This window comes from Paramisgurnus dabryanus, chromosome 2 (genome assembly GCF_030506205.2).
Source record: "Paramisgurnus dabryanus chromosome 2, PD_genome_1.1, whole genome shotgun sequence".
Taxonomy (NCBI): Eukaryota; Metazoa; Chordata; class Actinopteri; order Cypriniformes; family Cobitidae; genus Paramisgurnus; species Paramisgurnus dabryanus.
In genome coordinates, this window is record NC_133338.1 from 45,122,077 (window position 1) to 45,144,603 (window position 22,527).

A 22,527-nucleotide genomic window follows, 5' to 3' on the forward strand; every position below is an offset into this window, starting at 1 on the left:
AAATGTTAAGGCAGCTTGATTAAACTTAGTATTTAAGATATTTTTTATAATGTATATTTAAAAACTATTACAGTGCGGTAATGTAATGCAACCAAATACAGCACCTGATGTTACGTGATATCTTATGCAAAGCTGCAAAGCCTCTACCCTGCATTTTTCAGTGATAATTCGACACAGAGAAACAGAGAAAGGATTTATCGTCATTGTGTCCTGATGTAGCATAAATCAAGCCTATTTATAAAATACCTCTTGCAATTATCATCCAGACCAATTTATGAAGTGCAGTATAGTGCGTCTTTTCACCTTCTCGATATTTCAAAGGATGAGATAATCAACATGATTCAGGTTTTAGATTATTTATGAATAAAGTGAGGCATGATTCACAGTGACATCATTCAGAGTCACATCTGGTGTTCTCGTCTAACTCATAATGATTCACACCGCACTGTCTAATAAATGCATGAGGTTACATTTATTGCATTCATTATGTGCTTTCAAAAGATACTCCTTTTCACTATCTTTCTCGCTTTCCTCACTTAGGCTCTGGTTTTATTTATTTAGCCAGTCAGCTGTAATACCATCTCCACACAGCACCATGAAGTGATAGTGGGGAAAACTCATAAATCATAGATTCAGCATTTTATTCTCACAGTTGCTCTCGAGACAGCAGATAAGGCTCAGAAAATTCCCAGTGGGGAAACCATAGTAGACGTTATCATTTTGAATGAGTCAAGGTTGAAGTTTTACTGAAAAAATAGTTCAGGTGAGTGTGTGAATTTAGTGTAATATGGCTAGAATTAATGAGGGTTTTTGCCTGGCGACATATAGCCTATATAGACAATTGAAGAGTTCAGATGCAAAACCCACAAGTGTGTCTGGCTTGTTTTTTCTTCAGGATTCTATGTTTAGGTTTAGTAGTTTCACTTTAATGGCAAAAAGGTTATAAGTAATTGAAATGCCTTTTATTAACAAATGTCACTTTAGTCATTTAATTGGTATTTAACGAATTTGACTGTCTTTCGCTGCAAAACCGAAAGACAAAAACCATTAGCAAAAAAGTCCACTTCTAAAACAAATCTGCTTCTTTAGAGAAGTAGGACTGTCACGATTATGACATTTGACAGTTAACTGACTGTTTTATTGCTTTGACATTTAATTCTCTTAAAAAAAATTCACACATTGTTGTGATTCTTTAAATGAAATATTTTTTCAAAAACTAAAAATTCTTCATGAGAAATAAACACAATAAAGTGTCTGACAAAAAAATAACTGAAAATAAAAATACAATCAAAATAAACTGACTATACCAGAACAGGCCTTAAATAGTAGCCAATCCTACTAAGGTCATATTAGTACTGGACCACATGTCTGTAGTGGCTGCAAAAAAAATCAACTCTTTACAGATCCTTAAGAATAGCATCCTTAACTTCCCTAAATTTGAAATTGATGTTTTGAAAATGTATGTTTTACCTGGCAGTTTCTACTGCTTATCAGTATTTTGCAGCATTCCTTTAAATGTAAATTTTTTACACTGTATTGAATGGCTTTGCCTTTGCATAATGTATCATGTTACACTGTCAGTTAAGGAGCACCATCTGATACTGTCTCGTTTATACAGGCGCTGCAGCTCCCCTTGTGTTTTTTAAGAGATGTGCAATCATTGCGGTGATCTGAAATCATTGCGATGAGGTCAACAATTGCAATGAGATGATTATTTAATCATTGGCTGTTTCTCAATGTCAAGGATACTTCCTTGGCAGGACTAGTCCTTACAAGTCACTTCCTTCAGAGGCTAGGCGAGGCTCCTCTTAAGCATTCGGAGAACACGTAAATGGAACATGCTTGCAAGTGCAAGTCATTGCGTCAATGAAAGGTGTGCTTTCGGCGCTGCGTGCATAGGATTGTGGGTGATTTCAGCGTGCAAATGATACACATATGCATCCTTTCCTGTAAATGGGATATTTCTCGAATGAAGGACTCAGTTCTTGGCTGAAATGCAGAGGATCCTCGACATTGGAACAGTCCTTCGACCGATGTCGATGACGTAACATCCTCGAAATTCTGGCTTCCAAGGATCTTTCCTTGACATTGAGAAACGCCTACAGTGACAACCCTATAGAGAAGACATAGTGAACGGTTGCAAAATCATGCAACTAGAGAAATCATGCAAATTATGAAAGTCGATTGATTTTTACAAAGCTTATTGTTCTAAAAAACGCTTTGTGCATTGTGATTGGCCAAAACTTCAAGCGTGTGATGGAAATGTTATGCCCCTTAACATATTTGGAATAACAGCTCCCAAAGCACAACATGGCGGCAGCGGCAACAACTCACAGTGAAAATAAAAGTTATGCGTTCTTTGTTTGTGCATACAATAATTTGGGTGGTGTTATGCAAATCTTCCAACACAGTGGGTGAATCCCAATTCGAAGGCTTGATCCTTCAAAGGATGCAGACTTTGAATGCGGGACTTGGACTTCGAAGGATGCAGCCTTTGAAGTCCCAGATGTGAACTGAAATGAGATGGACTAGCCTACAGGGGGAGTTGCTTCACCTGCTTTCCTCGCAACCACAAATTTCAGCGAACACAACAGCAGAGACGTTTTAGACGAAATAAATATGGAGTCACCGATTTTTTTTAAATGATGCGTTGATGCAGATTAAACTAGCCAACATTATGTCAAATTTAACAACCTTAAAAATATACAAAAGTAAAACGCAACATGCACAGTAATGCAACAATAATATTAAACAATTCATGATAGTAAAACAATGACAAGGACCATACATTTGCAAAACATACACTTTTATTTAACTACAGTTCTTAATGTTGATTTTAAAATACCCAGACATCACATGCACGCATTAATTCTTGGGATAGCCAAGGCTGTAAAGGATCCAACTAATGGATCCTTCATTTCACAAAGGACTTATTTAGAGGCCACATCTGAAGGCTTTAGAATGAGCCTTCGAATATGGCCTTTGGAGGACGCACCCTACGAATTGGGATGCATCTAGAGAGGTAGATATGTGGGGGGCGTTTTTGCATGAGGCGCTTTAGGAAGGTGTGGATGAGCGTTCACTTTTGGAAAGAATATCTGTTTGGGTTAGATCTTCTATATGCACAAATAGCTTTTAACACTTCAAAGACAAAGGAATACATGAAATCGCATCATATGACCCATTGAAAGTATATTGCCAGAAGCAGCAATTTTCAGAATCTCCCAGCAGGGAACATTTACGTAACCCATCTAACAAATTGTGTGTTCATACAGAAGAGCAGGCATGAGTTTAAGAGGTGGATAAGAAAAGAGAGCATTTCGGGTTATTTAAAAAGAGGTATGAGGAAAGCACCCCTCCAGCTCTGGTTCTTCATTCATGATTAATGTCCTGAGACTGAATGAATGATTAATGGTAGAAAGTCGGCGTTTGCTCCTCTCTCAGCCCATGACAGCACAGCGATTGAGTTTGAATGACATTTAAAAATTTACTTGCTTATGTAAATGTGGCAGAATTATGGACATTTATTGTATTGCATCAGCTACTGTACATTTTCACAGATACTTATTTTCTATCTTCCTCCCTTCCTCGTGCAAATACATACACACAACTGTGTGTCCTTCCTCAGATGAGTGGTCAGACACACAGTTTAGGGATTGGCATTTGGTTTGGGGGATTGAGGGCAGATGGTCTACCTCTAGGAACCAACACCATGTTGGTATGCACAGTGGGGGATGGACATTTTCGGTAGGACCTAGAGCAGTGTTCTTCACTCCCAATCCTGGAGAGCCGGTGTCCTGCAGAGTTTAGCTCCAACCTTAATTAAACACACCTGCAAGCTAATCAGTGTCTTCATGATCACTAGAAAATCACAGGTAGGTGTGTTTGATTAAGGTTGGAGCTAAACTCTGCAGGACACCGGCTCTCCAGGATTGGGAGTGAAGAACACTGACCTAGAGGGACAGGAAGCAGTGTGACACAGGACATTTAGGCAGGACCTTGCCTGAAGCAAACGTCTATGTAATTTTGCTTTTCCTTTTCGCTTGACACTTATTGGAAGTGACAATCAGCCTTGGGTGGGGCTTTTTGGCAGGTTGTGAGGCACAGATTGAGTGAGATGTAGCTAGAGAAGACTGGAAATACTACAAATGTGTTACAAATGACAACTTAATACAAAAAATGTGCCATTGTACTGCATTAAACATTATCCATAAATTTTTTTTGAGCTGGAACTTTGTTTATAGAAAGTTATTTTATCTTCATTTGGCCATTTTTTCTATGTAGATAAAGTTTTTTATTTAATCAAATTGATAACAACCTCTACCTTATGCAAGCTATTGAACGTTTGCTATTATTTTATTGTTTATTTTTGGATTTTTTTTGTAATTTCAGATATCTTTCTTTGTAAAGCACAACTTCCTGTGGTTTCACTTTTGCACACAAACAAACCAATCAAACAAACCACCAGTCTGTGCATTATCTTGTCTTTAGGCATTAATTCAGAAATCTAAGAGCTGGTTTGGTGACTGAGGAAAAATGCTGATGCATTCTTGTGAAGTCATCAGATGACAAGTACCTGTGTGTGTGTGCGCGCGTGTTTGTGTGGGTATCTGTGTTTGTGCGTGCATACAGATTGTGACACACATGCTGTCTTTGTAGTGCATGCAGCATTTCTCGCATACTGCAGATACTTTAAAATATGTCCATTGCATTAAGATTTATGCTACCCACGCGCACTCACCACAAGTACCTTTGATTCTTTTCCTGCATAATGTCAAATATGTTTCAGGCACATATTGCTGCATCTTTCGATGACATGTACACTATAGGCATTGCTTTTTTAATCTGATTTGACACAGGAAGTTACGGAACAGACACATACCCAAAATAAAGCCTGCTCGTCTCTGTTAAAGGGATAGTACACCCAAAAATGAAAATAATGTCATTAATGATTTACTCTCATGTCGTTCCAAACACGCAAGACCTATGTTCATCTTTGGAACACAGTTTAAGATGTTTTAGATTTAGTTTGAGAGCTTTCTGACCCTCCATTGAAAATCTAGTAACGATATACTGTCCATGTCCAGAAAGGTAATAAAAACATCATCAAAGTAGTCCATGTGACATAAGTTAGAATATGTTGAAGCATCGAAAATACATTTTGGTCCAAAAATAACAAAAAAATTGCTTTATTCAGCATTGTCTTCTCTTCCACGTCTGTTGTGAAGCACATGCGCGAGACTAAAGTCACGTGACTGCAGTGACGTGGATGATGTACAACGGCTAACGTTTTATCTGGTGCGCCCCCAGCTGTTTTTTTTTTGTGCGCCCAGGCTTCATTTACCGTCTGAGGGAGACGCACGCTGTAAGTTTGAAAAAAAAAAGGGTTGCAAACATGTCTGAGGATAACACGTCATCCGCGTCACTGCAGTCATGTGACTTCAGTCTTGCGTAAAAGTCATCTTTTTTTTTTTGGGCCCAAAATGTATTATCGCTGCTTCAACACATTCTAAATGACCCACTGATGTCACATGCTGTCTTTGTAGTGCATACAGCATTTCTTGCATACTGCAGATACTTTAAAAAACGTCCATTGCATTAAGATTTATGCGACCCACGCGCACTCACCACAAGTACCTTTGATTCTTTTCCTGCATAATGTCAAATATGTTTCAGGCACATATTGCTGCATCTTTCGATGACATGTACGCTATAGGCATTGCTTTTTTAATCTGATTTGACACAGGAAGTTACGGAACAGACACATACCCAAATTAAAGCCTGCTCGTGTCTGTTAAAGGGATAGTACACCCAAAAATGAAAATAATGTCATTAATGACTCACCCTCATGTCGTTCCACACTTGTAAGACCTCCGTTCATCTTCAGAACACAGTTTAAGATGTTTTAGATTTCGTTTGAGAGCTTTCTGACCCTCCATTGAAAATCTATGTACGGTAAACTGTCCATGTCCAGAAAGGTAATAAAAACATCTTCAAAGTAGTCCATGTGACATCAGTGGGTCAGTTAGAATATGTTGAAGCATCGAAAATACATTTTGGTCCAAAAATAACAAAAAGTTTGCTTTATTCAGCATTGTCTTCTCTTCTGCGTCTGGTGTGAAGCGCATGCGCGAGACTAAAGTCAAGTGACTTCAGTGACGCGGATGACGTATGACACGGCTGACGTGTTATCTGGTGCACCCCAGCTGTTTTTTTTGTGCCCCCAGGCTTCGTTTACCGTCTGAGGGAGAAGCACGCTGTAAGTTTGAAAAAAAAAACGTAACAAAACATGTCTGAAGATAACACGTCATCCCCGTCACTGCAGTCACGTGACTTTAGTCTTGCATAATTTTTGTTAGTTTTGGACCAAAATGTATTTTCGATGCTTCAACACATTCTAACTGACCCACTGATGTCACATGGACTACTTTGATGATGTTTTTATTACCGTTCTGGACATGGACAGTATATCGAACATAGATTTTCAATGAAGGGTCAACAAGCTCTCGGACTAAATATAAAAAAATCTTAAACTGTGTTTCTGAAGATGAACGGAGGTCTTACAAGTTTGGAACGACATGAGGGTGAGGCATTAATAACATTATTTTCATTTCTGGGTGAACTATACCTTTAAGTATTGGTATTATTCATAGGCATATGCGTGCAAACACGCGGCATGTCTAAGCAACTTCAGGTGTCCTTCCAGCTTATTTTTAGTAAAACAGAGCTGACTAAAGCATACAGATTTATTTTGATCATTCATTACTGTCACTTTTGTATATCATTACTATGCTTTCCAGTAAACAAGTTCTTAACATACCTCTGCTGAACACAATCAATCCTGACTGTAATGACATCAGATGTTTGTTTATTCGCCTCACAAGCATGAATTGAAGAATATATGCCAGTAATGTTCAGTATTGTCTACTTTGTAACCTTGAATATACTGTGTGATACTGTGTATGTGTGCGTGTGTGTATGTGTGTGTGAATTAAGACACATGTGAACCTTCTAGTTTTTTGCATAATGATGACTCATGTAATCAAACTCTTGATGGGTGGAAGCACACAGTCTTCTTTGTTGTCATTACCTAGGCCATAAGTGTATTGAAATTCGTTGGTGTGGTAATTAGAAGTGAGATCTGCAAAGTTGAGTTGCCCTGCATTAGTGGTGACTGTGTGGAAAGAGGTTACATAGAAGTAATTAATCTGATCACATGGGCTTAGATCCTATTTGGCACAGTCAGTACAAACAAGCAAAAACACACAAACAGATCCATGCATGCATGCACATGATTAACTGCAGATATGTTGAAGGTCACAGGGCCACTGATAACAACCAGCCAGCCTTTCTGTTTCACATCAGATCTGCAGTTAATGTCCTCATGAGGTCAGACGTTAAACTGGGGACAGGATATTAACAGCCTGAACCGCTCAAGAGAAAGAGCATTCATGTTGAACATAATGTGTCTGTGTGTTTAATGGCTTGAAGACGCTCACACAGATCATTTTTGTGTTTGGGTAGACACTTTTCTTTAGGGTCAGTTTTTCCCTTCTCGCCCTCAGTTTATTACATTTGCTCCAGGCATATGAGCCTAATGTTATGAAAATTCAAAGTGTGTGTGAATGCACGTGTTTATGCTATTGTGTGTCTGTTTTTATAAGTTACTTGGATTTTGTGAGATTGATTGAAACCTTCTGTTTTTTTCCCTGTAGACATGTCTAAGTTGGTTTCCCGAGATTTTGGGGGCATTTATAACCTCAGCACCTTCCTATTGAATGCTTCATCCGGGATGCTGTACCTCGGTGCGCGGGATGCTGTCATTGCCGTGGATACTGCTGATTTTTCAAAGAGGAAGATGGTGAGTTCTCATTTTCTTCTGCTGTTAAAATTATAGCTTGTGTTTTTTTATATTTCCTTATTAAAGAGGAACACAGACGCCAGAGTGTTTAATGAGTTTAGCTTTGCCATTTTGGTCCAATGAAAAATGTCTGTGCCAAGTTACAGTATCAAGTTGCACACACTCACTTCGAGTCGTCATAATAGACAGCCTAACAAGATTGAAGACAATGCTTTTCATCAAGCTAAGAAGGATGATCTCATTCCTGGTCGCTAGTGCAGCTCACTAACTAAATTAACCCTTCCCGACGGCCCTCCCATTTCGCCCAGCAGCTCAGTGTCTCCTCTTATCAGGGTCAAAATGTATCACACGCTCTAATGTGGCTTTACGTCCATTTACCCCCGAGCACATCGCACACAGTATGTGTCAGAGCCCAGGACATTGCACTTTGCTCATTGTCTGGAAGCTAAATTACTCAGTTATGTGTCATGTAATATTAGATAAAAGATGAAAGAAAGCTACTGTGATGATGTCATAGCACTGATATCTTGATAAGTCATTTCCTTTACTGATATGAACAGCTGTACCCGTGGGCATGAGGTTTTTTATATTTCTATACACTATATACAAAATCGTCGGAAGCTGTAACGGAAAGAGATTGCATTTAAAGACCTATTACTTTAAAGGTGCAATGTGGGACTTTTAGATGGATCTCTTAACAGAATCCAATAAAATATACATAACTCTTTCGTCAGTGGCATATAAAGACCTTACAAAATAAACTTTTATGTTTTTATTACCTTAGAATGAGACGTTTTTATTTACATACACCGCTGGTCCCCTTACATGGAAGTCACCATTTCAAGTTTCATGTTTCTACAGAAACCATAAATGTACAAACTGTTTTAAAGAGCGTGTTTTGTTACTATGTTGTCTCAAAAGTTGACGTGTATGTCCTGTGGTGGCTATTGTAGCTTCACTAAGCGTTTCGGATGGGTGAGCTGTGGACTGAGCTGTTGGTTGCAATTCACAGTCTCACCACTAGATGCCTTTAAAAGTCCCATAGATTTGTAAAATAGATGTCGCCTTGGCTACGGCAGTTCATTGGAACGAAAGCGTCAAATGGAGCCGCCATCTTGAAATAGGGTAGCCATGCATCAGCATCATTGTAGGCAAAGGTGTAACGGAAATAAAATCACCATAAATCATCATGAATGCAATTTTTTGTTCGTTCCAATGGTTAGACATGTATTAAGCATTGAGTCCAGAGAAAATGTAAACTTTTGATATTAAGAAAATCTACTTTTTCTAAATATAATGCATAGTGCTAGTAGGCCTAACATCCATACGCAGCACAAAAGTCCGGCATTGTCCATGAATTCGAAATACAGGCAGAGATAGTAGCATTACCTAGCTACTTCCTATAACAAGACCCTCGTTCCAAGATGGCGGCGGTTTTGACGCATGCTTAACGTGTAGAATCCCATGGCGACATCTAGTGTATATAGACGCGTTTCAGCTGACGTCACTCACTTGTCTTCCGCCATTTTGAGTACCTGAAGTGGTCGCAAAAGAACTAGAAGCTATGCCTTCAATATGTTGTGAGCATCAAAATAGCTATTTTTACAACACTAAGAATGCTCGACACAACATGATACTTTGCTCGCCTCTGTGTCTCTACACGTGAACTCGAGCATTGAGAACATTGTTTGTGAACACAGAGTTTACTAAAAAGAAGGTTTTGAACAACTGACTTTGGTTGATTTGGCTTCCGCTTGCCACCATCTTCCCAGTCCAGATGTATCGATCTCCGAAAGCGACATAAGGAAGGAGGAGAGTAAAGATTGATAGCTCCTAAAGCATAGTTCCATATGAATGCACGGATAATTCGTTGTTTTATCGCAAGTGACAAACAATATTGACCTTCTTAGTTCAAAAAGGAGCCTTATATGAGATTCATTTATTTGCATTCGGAAATCGATTAATTACGTCTGGCAGAGATGGCAAGCGGACACCATAACAGCCAAAGTCAATTTTACAAAACCTTTCTTTTTAGTAAACTCTGTGTATACAAACAATGTTCTCAATGATCGCGTTCATGTGTACTTCGAGCAAAGTTTCATGTTGTGTCGCACCTTCTTATGTTGTAAAATAGTGGTAGTTCGGTAGCAGCGAACAGCGGCTGGAAGAACGTACCAGGGATCAAGTAGGCATCACACTCTAACCAAGATATATTTTTTTAAAGTAGCGTTTCTTTTCATGACAGTCGAGGTGCGACATGTTGTCTTTCGTAGCCATTTACTGTATCCGTAAGAATCATAGACAGTAAAAGATAAGAAATACGTAAATCGTAGCAAGCTAGCCAATGCTTGTCAGTAGCCTACTGGTACTCGGTAGGTACTCAAGATGGCGGCATGACGTAAAAGGTCACATGACTGAATTCCATCTAGATCTATGTAAAAGTCCCACATTGCACCTTTAACCCAAATTATTTGACAATTAAATAACTAAAGGGAAAGTTTGCCCAAAAATGATTTAAACCCATGATTTATTCACCCCCAAGCCGTCCGAGATGCATATGTCCATCATTTTTCAGACAAACACATTTTCAGTTATTTTAGAAAATGTCTTAGATCTTTCAGTTGTTTAAATGTAAAGTTACAGGGTCTGCATCTTAGACTCCTCTGTATTCAGGAGAGAGTATCAGCGTAGTGTACTCACCTCCGCAAACTTCGTACACTCTCATCTTGAATGCGAACGCGACTAAGATGGCGGCGTTACCGGAAGCTAGTTATTTTTGTTTATAAAGTTTTAAATATGGATATTTCTACAACAACACCGCACAGATTACCCTCAGAAGACCTTTCTTTATCATTCTGGAGCCATTTGGATTTCATAAAAAAAGTACAAATGCATTTTTTGGACTTGAAGGAGGTGGACCACGTAACTTTACATTTGAGCAACTGAAAGATCGAAGACATTTTCTAAAATAATTGAAAATGTGTTCATCTGAAAAATGATGGACATATGCATCTCTGACGGCTTGGGGGTGAGTAAATCATGGCTTTAATATCATTTTTGGCCAAACTATTCCTTTAAGAAAAACTTTCTGAACATTCTCGTCTTTTTATCATCAGTGGCACTGTACACGCCAAACAATCTTTAAATATTCAGGCCTGACACAGCTTCTTTTTAACATGCATGGGATCTGAAGTACTTATCCCTGTCTCTCTCTGTCTCTCTCTCTCTCTCTCTCTCTCTCTCTCTCTCTCTCTCTCTCTCTCTCTCAATATCTATGTAGATTGAGTGGAGTGTTGCAGAAGAAAAGAGAAACTCTTGTGTTGCCAAGGGAAAAACCAAGGTGAGGATTTGTGCATGAAGATGATGTGGGACGTTATTGACACAATAGCAGGCAATTTTGTTCATTTTCTGAAAAGGTAGAAAATGATGTATGGATGTGAAATGAGTCATTTGCCTGCTTTGTTTGGTTTAAAGAATATTTTTAAGATGTAGTGATACTTTAATTTCCAAACTCTCTATCAATTTTTCTCTGCGAAGAGCGACACATGGGTCAAATGTAAGAGAGTTAATGAGCTCAATTATCTGTGGTTAGCATGCATATGTTGGGGGAGGGGCTTGTGGATGATTGACAGGTGGGCTGAGGCCTCAATGGGGGAGGGTCAGAAAGGGTGTGATTAAGCAAACAAAAGCTGTGTAGTGATTGAAGAGAAGGAAAGAAAGCGAAAGAGAAAGATCTGAAGGATTGAGATGACTGACCCTTTAGGTATGTGGCTGTTATCTACAACATTGTCACATTTGATAAATATGGCATGGTTCAATCTTTATTGATATATTCATGTTCTTTAAAGGACCAAAAAAGGTTTGGTCTAAAAAACCTCAATCTAAGTGGATTCACCTTGCATTAACGTCTGCATACATTTGTGGAAAAAAGTGCTCTGTGTTTTATAAATTGCCCTTCACTTATTCCTACTGTGACATGTCAATCACAATCGATTTACTACGCTTTCCATGGGAGGGGGGTCTTACTATAAACGTCCGGGGGTCTCGGATATAGCTCTGGTTACGATTTACTGTCAAAGATACAGAAATATACACATCATTGGGTTTAAAGTCACCCACACAATATCCATATGAGCTGTGAAGGACCTCGTGCCAATAAGATATATAAAATTTCCAGAATATGATTTTTAGTCTTTTGAGTAATCTAATACATACGTTTTTCATAAATTGATAAAATATAGTAAATTATATCTACTAATAATACATAATTGCTATTTACATTTTAAAGAATTTGCTAGTCATTACTAATAGTAGTTCAATTCAATTCAATTCAATTTTATTTATATAGCGCTTTTCACAAAAGTCAATTGTTTCAAAGCAGCTTTACATAAATAGAAGCAGTGAAAAGCACAGAAGTAGTTCTTCTAATAGAAGTCTTTGTTTTTTATTTTATTAGTTATTTCTTTATATATATAACCTTGATGCTAGACATTATGACACAATAGTTTGTGCACCTGTCTTGAGTGTGTTCTTTACTCTGCTGCCCCTCACAGGACGATTGCAAGAACTACGTCCGCCTGCTTGAGTTTTCGGAAGATGGACGGATATATGCCTGTGGAACCTTCGCTTTCGACCCCCAATGTGTCTTTATTGTAAGTGTGTGTGTGTGTGTGTGTGTGTGTGTGTGTGTGTGTGTGTGTGTGTGTGTGTGTGTGTGTGTGTGTGTGTGTGTGTGTGTGTGTGTGTGTGTACCACACACATAGATCAAATACAACAATATGTCAGGGTTAAAAAAATCATACTTTAGGAGGATGTATGTGTATATTTATTGTAAGTGTGTGTATAAAAAAATTAATTGAATTTAATTGAATATTTAGATGGTACCAGTATAATCTGTATTACTGTAGTCTCCCCCCTCTCTCTCTCTTTCTCTCTTACTCCCCACTTTGTCCTGTTTTACCAGTTTCTAATGTATTAATGGACAAGTAACTATTGTCTGTTTGCTCTGCTGTCTGTAGGACATCTCTACATTTTCACTGGAGAAGCTTGAGGATGGTAGTGTGAAGATGGAGACGGGGAAGGGAAAGTGCCCCTTTCAACCCACTCAGCGCTATACTGCTGTTATGGCAGGTGTGAATTTAAATAAAAGATTACAATATATCGATGAAACACTTGAAAACTGTATGTATGCTATGACTAGGGCTGGGCCGATACTACTATTTCATGTCTGATACCGATGTCAATACAACAACCTTGAGTATTTATCCATACCGATTCAATACCATCTCTATCGTTTTAATCAATTAAGCTGCAAATAACACATTTGTTAGTCGTACAAAAACTACAGAACTCAAACGTTTTACTGTGCAAAATCAAGACTCAATGAAAAAAGCACAAAAATTCAAAATTAAATTTAAGGTGTAACTTTGGACAATTTAAAGTGCAACTTTGTGCAAATTCATGTTGCTCAGCAAGTCAAGTTGCCATGACAAGGTCCGTGTTGGTATTGGATCGGATTGTACTCCTCGACTTCTGCAATATTCCATCTGGCCATTTTCGACAATATCGGAGTAATATCGGTACTGAATATCGGATCGGCCCACCCCTAGCTATGACCTGGCAAAGATGACCTGCATTGCACAGCACAAGCAATCTGTCATAGGATGACCTGGCCATGTAAAATTGGGTCATTTTAATTAAAATATATAGTATAGATAGTATATAGTACACTGTTCTGTTTGCAAAAATATTTCACAATAACCCATCAACCTCTGGACTAAATGTTACTAAATGTTTTACGTTTTTACTTTTTGTGTATAAGGTTTCAATTTTGGCACCCATTTTAGGTTTAAAGGGAACGTATTAGAAAATCTGCCTTTTTCCATGTTTAAGTGCTATAATTGGGTCCCCAGTGCTTCTATCAACCTAGAAATTGTGAAAAAAACCCAGTAACTTAGTTTTGGTAAACCATTCTTTGCAAGCATGTTAAAAAATAGGTAATTGAAATTTGGCTCCCTTGTGATGTCAGAAGGGGAAAATACCGCCCCTTAATCTTCACTATCCAACCACAGCACTGCCATTTAGTGCAGATATCAGCTCATTTGCATTTTAAAGGATACACCCAAAAACGGCACATTTTTGCATGTTATAATAAATTATCTATATGATATTTTGAGCTAGAACTTCACATACATACTCTGGGGACACCAAAGATCTTAAAAAAGTCTTGTGAAATGTCCTCTTTAAAACTCTGATTTGTTTGCATAAACATCGAAAAATAAATTGATATTTTATTTCTATAAAACGCTTCAGCTGCAAATATGACCCAAATTCAGCGATCACACAGTAGGGGGTAGCTAGTTTGGAACCAAATGTTGTTATCCTCGTATTTCAGTCTCATGAGATTAGAAGCATCAGTTTGGTTTCAATCATTCATTTTAAATTGATTTCAATCTTTTACATGGCCTTACTCAGTCAATATTAAAGATATCAAGGTTAAGTTCTTTACATTATATAGGATGATTTTATGTAGAAAACAGTAAATCACAAAAAATGACTTTAGCTGGGTTTTTACAGGCAAGGTCAAATATTTATTCAAATAAAAGAATAACCCATCCCAAATCTTTTTTTTTTCAGGAGGGATTCTTTATACTGCCGCCACTAGTAACTTCCTTGGCACAATGTATGATATTTCCAGGGCAACGGGCATCGAGCAGGAACGCATCCGGGTTGAACAATCCATCAACTGGCTTAGTGGTAAGACACTCCTCACAAACGTACACGCTGTTTTTCGATGCGCTCTGAACACACCCACCAAATAAAAGTGTACTTTTTAACATGATTTAATCACCCTGCTTGTTTTTTGAACACAGATCCAGAGTTTGTCAGTTCTGCCTTCATCCAAGAGAATGGGCCGAACAACCCCACCGGTGAGGATGATAAAATTTACTTCTTCTTCACTGAAGTGGCTAAAGAGTATGACCTTTACACTAAAGTCAAAGTTCCCAGAGTGGCAAGAGTCTGCAAGGTAATAATCCAATCTGTTTTCCTCAGAGGAAGTCTGCTTTCAGTTGATAAGATATGTTATGTAACTGTACTTTTCCCACTTTCTCTCACAGTCTGATGTAGGTGGTATGAAAACTTTGCAGAAAAGGTGGACAACGTTTCTGAAGGCCCAGCTGGTGTGCGAAGATCGAGCAAGTGGACAGCGATTTAACGTTCTGACAGATGTCTTTACTCTACAGCACCAGCCTGGAGACCCCAGAAGCACACACTTTTATGGGATATTTACCTCACAGTGGTAAATCGATTTATCTCACACCTGATCTGATTTTCTTCTGATCTCATCTCTCTCAGCGTGCTCTTACTCATTTTTTTCACAATTTTTTTTACTTTCTGACCACCGTTGTGTTGATGTGTAGGGAACGGGAGGAGCTTTCTGCAGTGTGTGTGTACAGTTTGGAGGAGATCACAAAGGTGATGAATGGTCCCTATAAAGAGCTAAAGAAGAGCTGTGAGAACTGGATTAACCCAGAGCCCATACCAACCCCACGACCAGGACAAGTAAATAGCTGCAAACTCACTGTCACACAATACCATGTTTAATGATACATGCTCTTCTGTATTTTGTGAACGTGAGCGTCTCTTTTATCAGAAACGGTTTTGACGCGTGTGCAGCAGGCACTTATTTTGACAAAACACATGATGCACATGGTTCACATGACGCAACAAACACATATTTTGAAAACGCAAGCAACACACATGACACTCCGAACACATATTTTGATTTAGCACCGCTCTGAAGAGCAGTCACGAGTGGCCACTGGTATATCATGTATAAAAAGCATCTGTTTCAATCTGGCCTTGAATGTTTATCTTGACTTTGGCCTTTCTTAATGCCTTGTGTTTTGTGTCAGTGTTTAAACAGTGCTCTGAAGCAGCAGGGCTATGAGTCCAGCCTGAAGCTGCCGGATAAAGTGCTGACGTTTGTTAGGGATCACCCGCTCATGGAGAACAGTGTGGTGGCAGCACCGCTGATGATCAGGAATGGCATCACATACACTAAACTTGCTGTTAATTTGACAACAGCACCCAATGGTTTTAAGCAACAAACGGCCACTGTTTTGTATCTTGGAACAGGTAAGGAAAAATATATTTTAAATAACGTGATTGTGTGTGAATTAATACAGTATTTATTTATGTTGGGTAACATATGTATACATGTGTGCATTTATAGATCGTGGAGAGCTACACAAAGTTGCTGTAGTTGGCCCGAATGCAACTCTTATTGAAGAAATCAGCTTGTTTTCTGCACAAGAGCCAGTGAATAACATAATGTTATACGAGGTAATAACACAAATGGTTTATTGTGGTCTGTTTCTTTAACTGGTAAATATAAGTTATGTACCTTTGACTGTAATTAATGTTGTAATTTGGTTCCCCCCAAAAACTGAATGCATAACTCACCCTCTCTTTCTCTGTGCTACAGAATGAGGCTCTGGTTGGTTCTCCTCTCTCGTTGGTGAAGTTACCAGTAGTGGGTTGTTCACCGTACACTTCCTGTGAAGCGTGTGCACGTGCCCATGTCCTTGGCTGTGTGTGGAGGCATAAAGCTTGTGCTATGGCAGGGTAATTCACAAACACTCATATATACACCCTCATGAGATTAAAACCACAAATGAAATTCCTTTAATATTTCAATTGCTTCTCCTTTCGAAAAGAAACACTTGTCTTGTTTGTGTCTGTTTTAGGGAAAAAATGATACAGCGTTGATACATTAATGCATCTTTACTATTAACATAAAAGTTACATTGAGATACATTTGTGTTTCAGACCCGGTGACGTTGTAGATTTGGTCAGCCAGTGCAACAATGGTGAAGGTAGGTCTGACGGAAACAATCAAAAACTCCTTAAAGGAATCTTCCACTTTCATTAAAAAAAATCTGATTATTTTTCATGTCATCCAAGATGTTTATGTCTTTCTTTGTGTAGTTGAGAAGAAATTACGTTTTTTGAGGAAAACATTCCAGGATTTTTCTACATATAGTGGACTTCATGGACCTCATTTTTAATGCCACTTTGAAGGGCTCTAAACTGAGGCATAATGCTGCATTCACACCAATTGAAGCGTCTGGCGCAATGATTTCAATGTTAAGTCAATGTAAAGACGTGTTTTCGGCGTCTGGATGTCTCGCAGCGCGAATGAGGCGTTTAGCACGAGCGGTAGACGTGAAGTAACGAGTAAAGTAACGCATAACTTTATAAATGTACACATTAATATTTAAGTTACTTTTTTTAAAAAGTAATGCAAGTTACTTTTTTTAAGTTTAATGAATTACATTAAAAAAAATAATAATGTACTGAATTAAACTGAACATATAAACGTAGAATAACGCACTCTGTGCCTTGACCTTTTTTCAATCATAAAAAAACACCTGCAAGCCCTGAAAGACATCAAGCCTCAACCAAGTAAGAAAAAGTAACTTAAAAGTAACTTAAAAGTAACGTAAGCATTACTTTACATGAAACGTAACTAAGTAACGCAATTCGTAACTTTTTTGGGGAGTAACTTAATATTGTAATGCATTACTTTAAAAAGTAACTTTCCCCAACACTGGTTGCTGCGGGAAACGCTCGAGTTGAAAAATCTGAACTTTGGCGGAAAATTACGCAGTGTTAACCAATCAGGAGCCTGCTCTAGTAGTGACGTGATTACAGAAAGCGAGCAGAGTCGCAGTAGTCCCTCCATGATGCAAATTTCTGTGTGAATGTCTCGAATGACTACAATTTCAAGCACGAATGAAGCGAGTAAACTCAAAATGTTCACGCGTCCAACTATGCGCAAATAGTGTGTTTTTGCCGCCTCTACCGCGTTTGGTGTGAATCCAACGTCTGGGTCTTGCCTAGCAAAACGATTGCCGTTTTCGGGCAAAATTTTTAAAAACTAACAGTTTATTGTTTTAAATGTTCCATTTCATTTATGTAACGCGCGACTTTTCGATGTGATTACGTAATATGTAAGGTCGCACTGGTGCATTACACGGCTAGTGCAAGACAAGAAGGTGTGGTTTAAAAGTACTTTTTATTTTTGGTGAAAACGATGCTTGTTTCGTTGGTTAAGACGCTTATGCCTCGGTTGGGATCGTTTGGAGCCCTTTGAAGCTGCAGCGAAACTGTGAACTGTTGTGGTCCACTAAAGTTCAATATATGGAGAAAAATCCTGGAATGTCTTCCTAAAAAAAACAAAAAAACACTATTTTCGACTAAAAAAAACGACAAAAACATCTTGGATGATGTGGGCATTTGATTAAATGTATTGTGTACAGTAATATTGTGTCAGACAGTGAAGTTTATGTTCACTTGAGCGAAATAGTAACCATAACAAACCTTTTGATCTGGAAGCATACGCTTAAAACCACAATATGTTACATTTTTGTATTAAAATATTCATAAATCACTTTGTCTAACACTCATTTTCTTATTTTCTGTAGGTCATTGCTCGCCACCAGTAATAGAAATGCGTGTTGTAGAGGGTCTGCGCGTTCTGCTTTCTTGCGTGCAAGTGTCTCCACGTCCGTGCCGCTGGGAATCTCCTCCACTTAGCCAAACCCGCAGCCACAACTATGACCTAGAGGTGCAGGTCACGGCGGAGAGCCTGGGCAACTACTTTTGCTTATGCGAAGAAGTAGGAAGAGATCAGCCACCCTGTCGCAAAGCAGCGTACCACCTCACTCTCGACAACCCCAGAGTTGGGGAGACTGTGGCCATTGCTGGCGGCCGTCACTTCCTGGCCTTACCCTTCATTTTATTCATTATAGGTGTTATTTTTGGCGTTATATTGTTATTTATGTTTAACAAGCGGAAGGGTGGCAAGAGGGGTGGCGGGCACTCATCCTCCACTTTAGAAAAGGGACGAGACTTGCTTCCTTCTACAGACACTCCCCAGTCTCCGAGCAGTGCCAGTCTGTTTTCGGAAGCCGTTCCTTTAACGGAAAAACGGAACGGTACTCTGAACGGACACAGTATGCACGCAGTCGGCCGCAACAGCCTGCATACTTACACCAACTCAAGTGGACTAAAACTGCAGGAGTCGGCTGTTAACCTGGCCGATGAACTGGACGGTAGAGAAAGGGCGGGACCAGATGGAGAGGAGGAGGAACTTGGGATGGACCTTAGTGAGTTGGAGGAGGAGTTATCCAAGCTGCCACTTCCAAGAGGAGCCCCACTGGCACAATGTGAGGAGAGCTCTATCTAAAGACAAACATGCACTTTGTTTCGCATAAGGCCAAGTACGCATGCTCATAAACACAGGCAATTTTCTTTGTGTTTTCCAAGTGTGGATATGAGAGCAGACAATCAGAGAAACTGACAACATACATTCCAAATAAATATGACACACAATCATACAGTATGTGCTAGAAGTTCCTCTACTGCTGTACTCCATTAAGTCCGTACTTTCAAGTGTACATGAAGTGTAGATCTCTGTGTATCCTACCATTTCTGCATGCGTTGCAGAAGAATGAGCTGCCGGTCCATCCTCAAAGCCATGCACACACAGTCATACTACTATCATACTAGTCTGTGTAGTTCTGTGTGCTTGTCCTCTTTTCTGTACTAGTACTTAAAAGGTTTTTTTAAAAGCAAAAATGACCTTTATAAGTCTGCAGACCAGAGAAGCACAGAGCCATGTCAAATCTGACCAGACAACCAGATTTGATGTGCATCAATAACAAGGGCTTTGTGTGATTGATGGAGCTCAGGAGCAAATTAATGACATATATCGGAACCATGATTACATTTTTGCTTGAGTAATAAAGCGATAATGGGAGTACTGTTACTGGTGGGTACTGTGGCATACGGGTTATGGCTTTCAGTTCTCTCAGTCCAAGTAACAAAGTATAGGCATCCTAAGATGTGAGCCTAGGGACCTTGCAAAACCATGATCCAGTTGTGGCCTATAAAGGAACATAAAACGTGTCACATGTCAATCCTGTGAATTTGATTTGTCACGGCCAAACGATTCAGCCACATTGCCGGAGAATTCCTGTTGTTTTTCTCTGAATTGGGGCTGGTTAGGTTTTGGGGTGTCAATTCAGAAGCGATCATACCACTGCCGTCCATATGGGACCAGATGTAGCACGTCCTATTAATCTGCACAGTTTAATGAAGACCACCAGGACTACAAAATGATGATGGACATCTCTTTGTAGCATGAATGAATCAAATGAAGGAGATTATTGATTGTTTAGAAAGTTTCCCTTTAAGGACAGAGAATGTGCCTCTTTGAAGGTGTATTTATCTATGGAAAGTGCATGAGACAAGTAAATTTGTAAATATAAAAATTATAAATCAGGGGCTACCGAGTAATCTAAAGCACTCCTACAAGAGTGTTATATTTATGTAGCCATAATAATGTTTGTAAATATCTGTGAATATTATACAAGAAAATGGGAGTTTTATCAGTTTTTTATTCTCTCTTTCACCACTAGGGGGAGTCTTCCTAAGTTATTCTCCCATCTTTGATGCTGACCATTACGGAGCACCTAAGGGGACATAGAGCAAAAATTAAATAAAGTTTAGTTTCGCGTGTGCACGTGAAACCTTTGCGTGCACACGTGAAACTATCGTGTGCGCACGCAAAAAATTTTTTTTAATTCTGCACATGAAGGTTTCATGTGAGCACATGAAACTCAACTTTTGATTTTTTTACTCTAATGTCACCTTAGGGGCTTGATAGCCATTTTTAAATGCCACTGACATATAAAAAACATTGAATCTGTCTTACTTTCTGTATTTATTTATTTGTTATTTCACATATATTTGTAACATTACACCAAGCAAAGTGAAGGTAACTCCCTGGATTATGTACAATATGTCACTTTTCTGACATCTATCTTAGTCTGCACTGACTAATAAACAGGTACACGTAACCCCATGATCATAATTCTCCAAATCCTTATTCTGTTCCTGTGTCAGTTTGTGGAGATTGTTTGAGACAAACCCTCGCCCTAGCAATCTACCACAGTTTCTTTTATCAATAACTTGTTTAATATTCATAAAAATAACAAATGATTTAGTGTCGCAGGATCTTGGTTGTTTATTTTGAATAATGAAATATGTTCATTGATGTACAGATATGTTGTATTCTAAGTTTCTATTTTTATAATTTATATATGATGAAGATAAATGTACATTTTCTTTTTTTTAAACATTTATTGGAGGTGTTTGTTTGTTGAATGGCTGTATGTGTGAATGCCTTGTGATGCTATTTGGAAAATAAAATAAAAACTACCTCTTAAAATAAGTGTATTTTTTTATTATTTATTAAGTTAAAAGAATCACAGACACTGTAAACAAGACATCTATAACATAATTTTTTGGTAATATGATTGCAACATGATCTCACATAAAGTCGTGTTCTATGAAAATTTTGATTATTTATTTGTGTCCATGACACGAAATTCAACTTTTTTTCGTGCCTTGAGAACGAATGTATTTTTCGTGTCACTCGCACGGATTACTATAAATTGACTTTCATTTTCGTGTCATTTTGTGTATTGTTTTCACTTTTTTTCCATATTTTTAAATCATTGTTGACTGGAGTTGGTATTTTGGTTAGGATGTCTAAAAATGTAACAGAAAGTGATTCTAACCCAAAGCGACAATGGTAAGAAAATAGGAAAAAACGATGAGAAAACGATACATAAAATAACACGAAAAGAATGTCGTGCAACAGGCATGAAAAACTATTTATAGAAATCCATAACATATTTTTTTGTAATATGATTGCAACATGATATCACAGAAAGTCGTGTTATACGAAATTTTTTATTAATTATTTGTGTCCATGACACAAAATTCAGCTTTTTTTCGTGCCTTGAGAACGAATGTCTTTTTCGTGTCACTCGCACAAATTTCTATAAATTGACTTTCTTTTTCGTGTATTGTTTTTCCTTTTTTTCATATTTTTAAACTATTGTCGACTGGAGTTGGGGTTTTGGTTAGGATGTCTAAAAATGTAACAGAAAGTGATTACAACCCCAAGCGACAATGGTAAGAAAATAGGAAAAAACTATGAGAAAACAATACAAAAAAATGACACGAAAAGAATGTTGTGCAACGGGCATGAAAAACTATTTATAGAAATCCATAACATATTTTTTGTAATATGATTGCAACATGATATCACAGAAAGTCGTGTTATACGAAATTTTTTATTAATTATTTGTGTCCATTCAGCTTTTTTTCGTGCTTGAGAACAAATGTCTTTTTTGAGTCACTCGCACAAATTTCTATAAATTGACTTTCTTTTTCGAGTATTGTTTTTCCTTTTTTTTCATATTTTTAAACTATTGTCGACTGGAGTTGGGGTTTTGGTTAGGATGTCTAAAAATGTAACAGAAAGTGATTCCAACCCCAAGCGACAATGGTAAGAAAATAGGAAAAACTATGAGAAAACAATACATAAAATGACACGAAAAGAATGTCGTGCACGAAAAAATATTTATAGAAATTCATGTGAGTGACACGAAAAAGACATTCATTCTCAAGGCACGAAAAAAGCAGAATTTCGTGTCATGGACACAAATAATAATTCACAATTTTTGTGACTAAAACACGACTTAAAACACGACAATTTTATGAAATGTTTTCATCCACTTCAAACG

General features: G+C 38.1%; 1 protein-coding gene across 2 annotated transcripts in view; it reads left to right on the forward strand.

Moving 5' to 3' along the window:
* The window catches only part of sema4f (sema domain, immunoglobulin domain (Ig), transmembrane domain (TM) and short cytoplasmic domain, (semaphorin) 4F), a 69,117-nt gene extending 47,953 nt beyond the window's left edge, over positions 1 to 21,164 (forward strand). Inside the window, exons 2-14 of one of the 2 annotated variants that reach the window (XM_065288996.2) lie at positions 7,716 to 7,861; positions 11,142 to 11,201; positions 12,415 to 12,513; positions 12,880 to 12,991; positions 14,498 to 14,617; positions 14,734 to 14,888; positions 14,980 to 15,161; positions 15,283 to 15,424; positions 15,778 to 16,000; positions 16,098 to 16,207; positions 16,350 to 16,489; positions 16,694 to 16,740; positions 18,352 to 21,164. In XM_065288996.2, the coding sequence (XP_065145068.1) occupies positions 7,716 to 7,861; positions 11,142 to 11,201; positions 12,415 to 12,513; positions 12,880 to 12,991; positions 14,498 to 14,617; positions 14,734 to 14,888; positions 14,980 to 15,161; positions 15,283 to 15,424; positions 15,778 to 16,000; positions 16,098 to 16,207; positions 16,350 to 16,489; positions 16,694 to 16,740; positions 18,352 to 19,115 (2,300 nt within the window). In that variant the 3' untranslated portion in view covers positions 19,116 to 21,164. Of the gene's footprint in view, positions 1 to 7,711; positions 7,862 to 11,141; positions 11,202 to 12,414; positions 12,514 to 12,879; positions 12,992 to 14,497; positions 14,618 to 14,733; positions 14,889 to 14,979; positions 15,162 to 15,282; positions 15,425 to 15,777; positions 16,001 to 16,097; positions 16,208 to 16,349; positions 16,490 to 16,693; positions 16,741 to 18,351 lie in introns of both variants that reach the window. The other variant, XM_073812923.1, reaches the window with a different exon arrangement.
* Positions 21,165 to 22,527: the final 1,363 nt, after the last annotated feature.